At 41.6% G+C, this 11,790-nt stretch overlaps 1 protein-coding gene across 3 annotated transcripts in view; it reads right to left on the reverse strand.

Moving 5' to 3' along the window:
* ILRUN (inflammation and lipid regulator with UBA-like and NBR1-like domains) overlaps positions 1 to 11,526 on the reverse strand; it is a 103,468-nt gene extending 91,942 nt beyond the window's left edge. For 2 of the 3 annotated variants that reach the window (XM_053669044.1, XM_053669042.1), the window contains exon 1: positions 11,176 to 11,526. In XM_053669044.1, the coding sequence (XP_053525019.1) occupies positions 11,176 to 11,333 (158 nt within the window). In that variant the 5' untranslated portion in view covers positions 11,334 to 11,526. Of the gene's footprint in view, positions 1 to 10,647; positions 10,876 to 11,175 lie in introns of those variants that run through there. The other variant, XM_053669043.1, reaches the window with a different exon arrangement.
* Between the last annotated feature and the right edge of the window lie 264 nt (positions 11,527 to 11,790).

The following is an 11,790-nucleotide window of genomic DNA, read 5'->3' on the forward strand; positions in this document are numbered from 1 at the left end:
GGTTTCTGAGAAAAGAGGGGCCTAGATCAAAGCTATGACTTGGAAAGATTGATCTGGTAATGAATGGTATGCCCACAAAATGAACTGGAAGGAAGAAAGTCAGGTGTAGAAAACCATTTTGAAATTATTCCTATGTTACACCCTGTTTGAGTAGAAACACAACCTACAAACTAAAATGGTGACTGAAGGAACGGAAAAAAGAAACAATGGGAGGTGCACTGCAGAGCGGAGATGAACTGGGCTTGGCAAATGTTCTTGGGTATCCAGCGAAGAGAGGGCATTGGAAATAATCAGTTCAGGCCTGATGTTTATGGGACCATTGGAGCTATGAACAGAACAGGGAAAATTCAGAAAGAAAAGTTGGTTGGGGATCAGGAAAAGGATAAACTGACCTTTTAAACACATTTAGTTTGGTGTGCCTAATAGAACGCAAGTTTTTCCTCCTGATCAGAAAATCTTGCACTCTTTTCTGGCCCAATTTCTAGTGATAGCCTAAAAGAGAAATATATATCCTTAACACAAGTAAATAATATATTTAATGCAGCACTGGCTGGTGCGGCTCAGTGGACTAAGTGCCAGGCCTGCGAACCAAAGTGTCACTGGTTTGATTCCCAGTCAGGGTACATGACTGGGTTGCAGGCCAGGTCCACAGCTAGGGGAATTTGAGAGGCAACAAGTCAATGTATCTCTTGCACATTGATATTTCCCTCTCTCCCTCCCTTCCTCTCTCTTTAAAAATAAATAAATAAATAAGGAATATATTTAATGCACAGACCATGAGGAGTCAATCCCAAAGCCTGTAATATGACAAAATTAAACTTCACAGAATGAAGTTGAACTCCTACCTTACACATATACAAAACTTACCTCAAAAAGGACCAATGACCTAAATATAAGAACATAAACCATTAAACTCTTAGAAGAAAAGAGGTAAATCTTCATGACTTTGGGTTGGCAACAGATTATTAGATATAATACAATAGCAAAAGCACAAGCAACAACAAAAAAATTAGATAAACTGAACCTCCTCAAAATTAAAAACACCTGTGCATCAAAGGACATTATCAAAAAAATGAAAGACAACTACTGAATGGAAGAAAATATTTGCAAACCACCTATCTGGGAAGAGTCTAGTAGCCAGAATATATTAAAAAAACTCCTCCAGCCCTGGCTGGTGTAGCTCAGTGGATTGAGCACGGGCCTGCAAACCAAAAGATCGCGGTTTGATTCTCCGTCAGGGCACATGCCTGGGTTGCAGGCCAGTTCCCAGCAGGGGCCAGTTCCCAGCAGGGGATGCACCAGAAGCAACTATACATTGGTATTTCTCTCCTTCTCTCCTTCCCTTCTCTTCTAAAGATAAAGAAATTAATTTTTTTTAAAGAAATAAACGCTAGACTTAAAAAAAAATCCTCCAGCTGAACAACAAAAAGACAAACAATCCAATTAAAGACTGGGCAAAGGGCTTGAACAGATATTTCTCCAAAGAAGATATACAAATGGCCAACCAGCATATAAAAAGACATTCAGTACCACTGGTAACTAGAAAAATGCAAATCAAATTTACAATGAGGTACTATTTCATATACTAGAATTGTTATAATTTAAAAAAAAGTGTTGGGAAGGGTGTAGAAAAACTGCAACAGACCCTCATACACTGCTAGGAGGAACGTGAAACGATTCAGTCACTGTGGAAGTTTGATGGTTCCTCAAAAGTTAATCACAGAATTACCATAAGACCCAATAATTCAAATGTTAAGGTATATACCCCGAGAACTTCCAGCCAAAATGGAGGCGTAGTTGGAAACACTATACCTCCTTGCACAACCAAGTTTAAGGACAACAAAGATTCAGAAACAAAAACACAACCAGAACAGACAGAAAATTTAACTGTACCAAAGTCCAGCAACAACGAACCATTCATCCAGACCAGTAAGAGGGGTGGAGTTGGCAGCCTGTGGAGAGGGGTCGGGGCAGGAAAAAGTGGTTGCTGACTGACCCAGGAGCACAGGCGATGGTTGGCAAATCCCAGGCGTGGGGTGGCAACAGGCAGACCCAGTGAGAGCTGGGTCTGGCTGACTGCAGCTGGCTGACCGCGGTCACACATTCACATGCACATAAACCAGGCAAAATTATGAACAGTGAGATGGACCGCACAACCCAGGGCCCCAGCAATGGGAATTAAAGTCTAAAAGCACCAACTGATAAAACTTTTGGAGGTTGGGGTGCCTGGAGAGGCTCCGAGACTCATAGGAGAGTTCGTTGCAGAGACCCACAGGGTCCTAGAAAGTACACAAGCCCACCCACCCAGGGAACCAGCACCAGAAGAGCCCAATTTGCTTGTGGGAAGCAGCAGAGGGGACTGAAATCTGAGAGAGAGCTGAATAAACACCACTGCTCCCTCTCTGACCCCACCCCCACATACAGCATTACAATTCAGAGAGGGGGGTTGCTCCACCCTGGTGAACACCTAAGGCTCTGCCCCTCACACATAATAGGCGCAACCTGACCAAAACATTATGGCTCAAGCAGAAGAACAGCTCAAAGCTCCAGAGCCAATACATCTAAGTGACCAAGAGATAGTCAACCTATCAGATGCACAGTTCAAAACACAGGTGATCAGAATGCTCACAGAACTGGTTGACTGGTTCCCTGGTTGATTTTAGTTGCAAATTAGAGGAACAAATGAAGGCTACACTATGAAATGAAGCAAAATGCACAGGGAACCAATAGTGATAGAAACAAAACTGGGACTCAATCAATGGAGTGGACCAGAAGGAAGAAAGAAACAATCAAACAGAAAAGAATGAAGAAGCAAGAATTCAAAAAAATGAGGAGAGGCTTAAGAACCTCCAGGACATCTTCAAATGTTCCAACATCTGAATTATAGGGGTACCAGAAGGGGAAGAGGAAGAGCAACAAGTGGAAAACTTATTTGAACAAATAATAAAGGAGAACTTCCCCAATCTGGCAAAGGAAATAGACTTCCAGGAAGTCCAGGAAGTCCAGGAAGCCCAGAGAGTCCCAAAGAAAGTGGACCCAAGGAGGAACACACCAAGGCACATCATCATTACATGAGCCAAGATTAAAATGAAGGAGAGAATCCTAGAAGCAGCAAGAGATAAGGAGACAGTCACCTACAAAGGAGTTCCCATCAGACCGTCAGCGGATTTCTGAAAAGAGACCTTGTAGGCAAGAAGGGGCTGAAAAGAAGTATTCCAAGTCATGAAAGGCAAGGACCTACATCCAAGATTGCTCTATCCAGCAAAGCTTTCATTTAGAATGGAAGGGCAGATAAAGTGCTTCTCAGATAAGGTCAAGTTCAAGGAGTTCATCATCACCAAGCCCTTATTCTATGAAATGTTACAGGGACTTATCTAAGAAAAAGAAGATAAAAAATATGAACAGTGAAAGGACAGCAAACTCACAGTTATTAACAACCACACCTAAAATAAAAGCAAACTAAGAGGACAGCTAGATCAGGAGCGGAACCATAGAAATGGAGATCACATGGAGGGTTAGCAACAGGGCAGTGGGAGGAGGGGGGGGAGAAGGTACAGAGAATAAGTAGCATAGATGGTAGGTAGAAAATAGACAGGGGGGGAGGGCAAGAGCAGTGTGGGAAACGTAGAAGCTAAAGAACTTGTGACACATGGACATGAACTAAATGGGGGGAATGTGGGGGGAGGGGGTGCAGGGGGGAGGGGAATGGAGGGAAATGGGACAACTGTAATGGCATAATCAATAAAATATATTTTTTTAAAAAGGTATATACCCCAAAGAACTGAAAACAGGTACTCAAAGAAATACATGTACACACATGTTCATAGCAGCATTATACACAATAGCCAAAAGGTGGAAACAGCATTTAAATGTTCACCAACAAAAGAATGGACAAACTGTGGTATAACCATATACTGGAATATTGTTCACCAATAAAAAAGGAAAAGTAGTGATACATGCTAAACAATATGGATGAATCCTAAAAGAGACCAAACACATAGGACAAATATCATATGGCTCCATTTATTCCACTTATTTGAAATATCCAGCATAGGTGCATCCATAAAGAAAGCATTCAGTTTTATGAATGATAGGGGAGTAACTGCTTAATGGGTGCCAAGTTTCCTTTTGGGGTGGTGAAAAATGTTTTGTCTAGACAGAGATGTAGTTGCACAACACTGAATACACTAAATGCCACTTCACTGTGGTTTAATTTTGTTATGTCAATGTCACCTCGATTTTTAAAATACCAACAATATTCCCCAGAAGATTTTTTTAAAAATCTGTCATACATATATACAGTGGAATATTACTTGGCCATAAAAAAGAATGAAACATTACCATTTGCAACAACATGGATGGACCTAAAGGATATATGATTAGTGTGGTAAGTCAGAGCAAGACACGTATTATATATTTCACTTACACGTAGAAGGTAAAGAATGATATAAATGATCAAACAAGAAACAGACTCATGGCTTCCAGAATGGAGTGGCATTGGAGGGGTGGTGACAAAGGTGAAGGAATTAAGAAGTACAAGTTGGCAGTGGTCACAAGGATTTACACACAGCATAGTTCAACAGTGCTGTAACTATTCCATACGGTGCCAGGTGGGTACTAGAAATATTGGGAGGGGTACGCTTTGTAGAGCATATGACCACTGACCACTATGCTATACACCTCAAACTAATACAAAATAATACTGAAGGTAAACTATAATTTAAAAGTAAATAGAAATAAAAATCAATAATATTCCAATCCAAAAATAAAAATAAGCTCCATGTCCTGTACTAACCACATTCTAGCCAAGCCAGTCTTGTAGGCGGCCCTGCTCCACCTGCCCCTTCCTTCACAGTTCCACTCAGGAAATAACACACCGCTTTTTCACCAATTCAAAAACCCCAACCATTTCAAAGCTTAACTTCTAAGAAGACAACTTGCCCATAGCAGGTACTCAATCTTTGTGAATCACTGGTTCTATCTGATTCTAGATTAAATGATATTTTACTCATTTAATTCAGTATTAACATGCGAATGTTTCCTTTTTTAGCATCCTGAAAATTTTTTCTCATAGTTTCAGGCATGCTTTTTTTCTACTAAGCAAATTAAGATTGAGGCTATGTTCTGCTTTTTACCACACCATCTTCTAGGGAGTTTATCCAACACACATTTGTTTAAATACTGTCTGGTTGATAGTTTTTGATGTTATATGCTAGCCAAATTTTGTGGGGGGGAGGGAGTGGAAAGATGAAAGGTGGTATAGCCCTAGCTATACTGGAGATTGGTTCTAGCTTAATATATGATCAGAAATTCAAGTCCCACTGCAACAGGACACTAAAAGACTTCCTACAGAACAATTTACTTTTTTTTTTACTGTGTTTCTTTACAACTAAAATTAACCTGTGTGCTTTATTTGTAAACTTATTTATATTATACCAAGTCCCAACTTGTATGTGCCACTCAAAAAAGATGCCCCCCAAAAATGTGGAAGAAAAGAATGTCCAGCCCTGGCTGGTGTAGCTCAGTGGATTGAGCGCGGGCCTGCGAACCGGACGATCGCGATTCGATTCCCAGTCAGGGCACATGCCTGGGTTGCAGGCCGGTTCCCTGCAGGCCAGTTCCCAGCAGGGGATGCACAAAAGGCAACCATACATTGATGTTTCTCTCCCTCTCTCCTCCCTCCTCTTCCCCCTCTAAAGATAAATAAATAGTAAAATCTTTTAAAAAAAAGTAAAAATCTTAAAAAAAAAAAAAGAATGTCCAGAGCAAGAACTCCCAGCTTCCTTAAAAATGCAAGACTGCACAACAGTCTATCATTGAATGTTATATAATTCTTCCCTACCTTCTTCCTGAAACTGCTGCTTGGCATACATTGTTTTAAGAAAGCTAGTATTAATATTAAGTTTTACCTGTCATAAAAGGGACTTTTCCTAGATTCACCCATGTTAAACAGAGAGTGAATCAGAAAAACATTGAGCAGGTCACTGAGAAATGGATTAAGATCTGACAGGAGAGACACTATCACATCAGGTGAGACGCACAACTGATTTTCACATTTAGAAGCTGATTTCACTTCATTGTGTAACAGTGGTTACAACTTTATTTATTTTATTGCGTCTGACAATGTTGAGATAGTCACTAGAACAGTTTTACACAAAGTATTCCCCAAGTTACTTTTCTAGAAAACAACTGTTCCATCTATGATGGGCATGCATATGTAGTATTCCCAAAAAATACACACTGCTTCCTGAAACATACCTTGAGGCAACCTAGGATATTGCAACACTAAAACTGCAAAGCCCTATCCTAATGAATAGGAGGGACAGAAACAGTCAATGTTGTCTATAAGCTAGTGAAAGTTATTTTACATATATATATATATATATATATATATATATATATATATATATGAAATAAGTCTAAGTCTAAGTTAATGTCCTCTAAAAATCAAGAGATTATTTGCCTCTTAAATGCTAAATGCTAAAGTACAACTCATTTTAAAAACATAACAGAGACAAATGACTTTGAAGGCCAGAAGTAAATTTAAAATCTTAACAATGAGCCCTGGCTGGTGTAGCTCAGTGGATTGAGCTCAGTTCTGCGAACCAAAGGGTCACCAGTTTGATTCCTAGTCAGGGTACATGCCTGAGCTGCAGGCCAGGTCCCCAGTAGGGGGCACACGAGAGGCAACCACACATTGATGTTTCTCTCCCTCTCTTTCTCCTTCCCTTCCCCTCTATCTTAAACAAAATCTCAACAATGAACTGTACATACAAAATTGGTTAAAACTACATTTTGTTATGTATATTTCATCACAATTTTTTTAAAAATCATATAAGCTCTCCTCTAATTCTAACCCCTAGTTTCTCCTGAAAAAAATATACAAATGTATCAAGACTATATTAAAGGGTAGGAAAGCATTAAATTGACTGAGTTTAAATTATAAATGGTTGAAAAGTTGTAATGATTTGAATAGAAGCTTTCTGACCCCTTAAGGGTAGTGTTCATTAGACATTCTCCATCTCTAAGGTAGGCATAAGCAAAAAAAAAAAAAAAAGCTTAAATTGCCCTGGCTGGTGCAGCTCAGTGGACTGGGTACCTGCCCGTGAACCAAGGGGTCACTGGTTCAATTCCCAGCCAGTGCACATGCCTCAGTTGCAGGTCAGGTCCCCAGTTGAGGACCTGTTGGGGGTGTAGAAGAGGCAAGCCACCAATGTTTCTCTCACACATTGATGTTTCTCTTTCTCTCTCTCTAAAAATACATAAATACTTTTAGATAATATTTAAAATATTAAATATTTTAATACTTTTATTAAAAATATATAAAAGCTTTTTTAAAAAGCCTAAATTGTAGTAACAGAGACTTCATTTTGACAAATTCTCACTAGAAAAGTAATTAAACATTATAATAAGGTATCATGTCAATCTCTGCCCTCAGGGATGCAAGAATAAGTTATCCAGGAAGGTTTACATGCAATTTCTTTAGGAAAAACTGGAATGAAGTACAAAATCTCTTAAACCAACTTCCAGTTGTTTGTTTTTTTTAAGATTTTATTTATTTCTTTTTAGAGAAAAGTGAAGGTAGAGAGGAGGAGAAACAAGGATGTGTATTTGCCTGTCACATGTCCCCTACTGGAGACCTGGCCAGCAACCCAGGCATGTGCCCTGACTAGGAATCAAACTGGTGACCCTTTGGTCTGCTGAATCCACTGAGCTACACCAGCTAGGGCCCAATTTCCAGTTTTAGAATTCCAGGTTCTATAGTCACAGCCCAACAGTGTCTCTGCAAGATATTCCACCTATAAAGTAGGGGAAGGTAGAAAACCATATGGGGGTATAAATGGTAATAGAGAGGGAGACTTGGCTTAGGATAGAGAACACACAATATAATATACAGATAATGCATTATAGAACTGTACACCTGAAACCTATACATTTCTATTAACCAATGTCACCCAATAAATTCAATTTTAAAAAAAGGTATTCCACCTAAGCAAAGTACACTAATCTACAAATCATTTCAGTTTCACTACAGACACTGAGTTTTTTCACCATTCCATGTATTCAGTTTATGTATTCAATTAGGAATTAAAAATTGACTACTTTTCTTAGAGGCAATTCCACCATTTCTAGTAGTAGCATGGCTGCCAGCGCAAGTATAAACACTGCAAAATGCTTAAACTGAAACAATACATGGTTCTAAACTAAATTAATAGAAATAGCTACATAAAGCAAACCCAATCTAAGGGAAAAAAAAATCTGTGTTTACAGGGTACAAAATTTACAAGGCTAACACATTCAATTTAAGTCAGTCTTCCGACAACTTCTTAAAAAGTTGTTACTAACAACAAAAAAATTCTTTCTTTGGAAAACAAAAACAAACTCTTACCAACTCATTTTAGAAGACTCATGGCCTCCATTTAAAAATAACTTAATTTGCCACATTATTTTTTAATAGTCATCACAAAGAAGCAGGCATTTATGAAGTCACAGGATGGTTCATTATCTTAAATTCAACAGGTTAACCACAGCAGTTGGAGATATGTTGCCAACCTGTACTAGGCCTCCCCAACAGTTTCCAAAGTTAGGCATTAAATGACACTCAATACATTTCTAGAATTTAGAGATTCACTTAAACAACACAAATTATTTTGACCAAGTATGTATTCATTCATGTATGTGTTTTAATTAGATTTTATTAATTATGATGGGTATTTGTCTAAAACAAAAGTCTTAACAAGTCAAATTTAGCCAGGTCAACATGGGAATCAAAACACAATACTGAATTATGGAGCTAACTGCTGTCATTAGAAAAGAGTAACAAGCTTACTGCTTTCAGTTCATAAATGATTTTTTTCATTTTATAATCAAAGAAAACAAAAAACATGGCTTCTACCACCAAAAAACAAGTTAATGTGGCTTAAAGCTGAGTGATCACTTAAGGAGCTACTGACTTCTAACTGCTTTAAAACCAGAATATATTTTTTCAATGGCTCACTCCTTTGTTCAGAAATGTATCATACCTTGTATCATACAGAGATAACATCTTGTCAGAATATATGCTACTTTGTACCTTGGAGCGTAATACTTTTTTATAAAAATTCAAATAAAAATGTATAATGCAACTATAATTTTTAAGTTACTTTTTCCTCATCCACACTGGGCCTCATCTTTCATAACACCTAAAAACAATCTTAGCTATTAAACACATACACACACACCTCAAGCATATAAAATTCATTACACTGGTTTTGTAGCCACAATAATTGTACTAGCAAACACTGACTCCAAAGAACTAAAAACTTACTAGGGCAGGGTTTAAATGGTACAACTCACAAGGGGGTGGGGAGAAATAATGATCCTCCTCTATCAAACTGGCAGTAACAATATGCCAAGTTTCCTTTGCTGAACTAGTGTAAACAAGGAAGAAAAAGGGCTGGGATGGGAAAGAAGGCAGGCAAGAGAACAACCTTTCTTCGGACAGCTTTCTAAATTTCACCCGTGTAATAATACCTCTTAGTGTTTTCAATAACCCTGTCACTCTATTTAAACAACACAGGTTGGTGTTAAGAAAAATATTGTAGATTATAGTCTCTGCCTGAGATCATCCTGAACATAAAAGATACAAGTGCTGCTGACAAATACTTCTTTAGTTCTAAAGCCTAAGTCCTGCATTCGATGTCTCAAAGAGTTTTCTAAACACCTAGAAATTCAATCCCACTCTTCCTATAACAATCAACTTAATAGGACTGACCAATGATGCCACACAGAAAAAAATTCACATATTACTTTAGGTGCAGTCACGGCTACAAGGCTGCCATTAGTAAAACGAGCATCATTCTGGGTAAGACTAGATGAGGAATAGGATAAAGAGTAGGCTTACAGCCTTTTTTTTCTGGCAGGGCCTGAGCCATTCAGTGGGCAAGGAATAAAGGGGAGGCTAGCTGTACAAGTGATGCCAAGAGAAACAAGATTCCACATGTCAGGGGACTGCCCAACACAGAGAGCAAAGGGCATTCACCCCATGGCTTTTGACCAAAGAAAAATGAGTTGCTTTACCTGAAATCTTTTCAAAGGAAGTCTATTAGTCTCCACTTTCTCACTCACCTGGAATGAACCCGACAATCCCACCTCAAAGAGCAAGAGGAAGCCTTGCTTATCAAAAACAGCAAGTACTACCTCCAAAGCCAAGAAATACTCCTTTAGTCTAAGTGCCATGGTCTTCTGCCCCAATTTCAGCCTTCTCCAAGGAGCCTCCAAGCTAAAAATTCCTGGTTCCCAGCCTAAGTCAAGTTCTCCGTTTTCCCAAACAAATACCAACCAGCTTTCTTTCGGATAAGCCCCTCTCCATTCCGGAATTCTTGAGCAGAGGGTCCCAGCCTGTCCAGAAAGTTCCCTTCCCCAAGATAATCTCCTTTCCTTCACTTCTCTAAGGCTGTTCCCAGACCCTGCCCCAGGTCTAACACTCCCAGTCGTCCGTCAGCGGATTAACTAGTAGATCCCACCACTCCCAGGCACAACTCTTCGGAAAAAATCTTCTCTCTAACCGTACTCATTAGCCCTTCTCCTTAATATTCTTCTCCTTTTCCCTATCAGTCCTTGAATGGAAGGGAACACACATATCTGTTCCTCTCGGCTCCTAATTACCTTCTTTCCCGCGCTCCAGATTCCTCCACAGCATCTAATACTCTCCCGAAGTTTCCCCTCATCCCTATCTTTCTCAGCACCTAACTCCACACCCGAAGCTTTTTTCCACTCCCTAAATTCATATTTCCTGTGCTTTCTACTCTTAGCCAACAACCACAGCCCTCTTCCTTCCAAGTCTACTACCCCTATGACGCCTCGAGACTCAGGTCTTTTCCTCTCTTCCCACGTTCCACGGCCACTAATACTTCACAGAACCTCAGGGCCCTCCCCCCGCCACGATCTCTCTTCCGCCCCTCCTGCCCTCCGTGGCCTCCAACAATTCCTCGTACGTCCTCTCGAGCCCTGCTCAGCCCCCAATTTCTCCCTTGTCCCTGGGGCTCCCGCACATGCCTTCTCCGCCCTGGCAAGAGAGGTGCCCCTCAGAGTCCGCCCGACCCTTCCTGCTGCGGGGCTCTGATGTCCCTTCCCTTCCCTTCTCCTCGGGGCCCCGAGGCCGCTGCCAACGCTGGCGCGGCGGGGCCGGCTCACCAGTTGGTCATGTCCAGGAAGAAGGCGCAGCCAGCCGGGTTGAGCTGGAAGCCGAGCAGCCGCTGGAACTCGGAGATGAGCACGTCCTTGTCGGTGGTGCCCAGACAGCTGAACTTCTGCATCAGCTCGGGGTCCAGGTCCACGTCCATGCCCTCCATGTCTAGGGCCGGACACCCGCTTCCCCACCTCCTCACAACTGAGCCGCCGCTGCGCCGCCGGGCCCGGGGACCAGGAGGGGGCCCGCTGCTAACTAGCGCCGCGACCCCGCTCCTTTGAAGTAGGCCCCGGGCCTCTCACCGCCTCATAAGGGTAAACTCACTCAGCCACTCTCTCGCGCGCTCCCCCCCTCCCTCCCCCCCCACGCCGCCGCCGCCGCCGCCGCTGCCGCCTCGGCTCTTGCTACTCCACCGCCTCCGCCTCCTCCCGCGCCGCGCCCACTGCGCAAGCGTCGCCTGCTCCAGGCCCCGCCCCTTCCTCTCCCAGAGGCCCGCCCCTCAGTGGCGTCACAACCTCGTGACGTCTCCCGCATGACCTCACCGTGGTGAAACGAGGGGGCGGGAAGTGGGAAGGAGGAAAGGCACCGCCCAGCGGCGGGAGGCCGGGGGTGACTCTTGG

This window comes from Artibeus jamaicensis, unplaced genomic scaffold (assembly GCF_021234435.1).
Source record: "Artibeus jamaicensis isolate MK-2021 breed Jamaican fruit bat unplaced genomic scaffold, CSHL_Jam_final contig_1539, whole genome shotgun sequence".
Taxonomy (NCBI): Eukaryota; Metazoa; Chordata; class Mammalia; order Chiroptera; family Phyllostomidae; genus Artibeus; species Artibeus jamaicensis.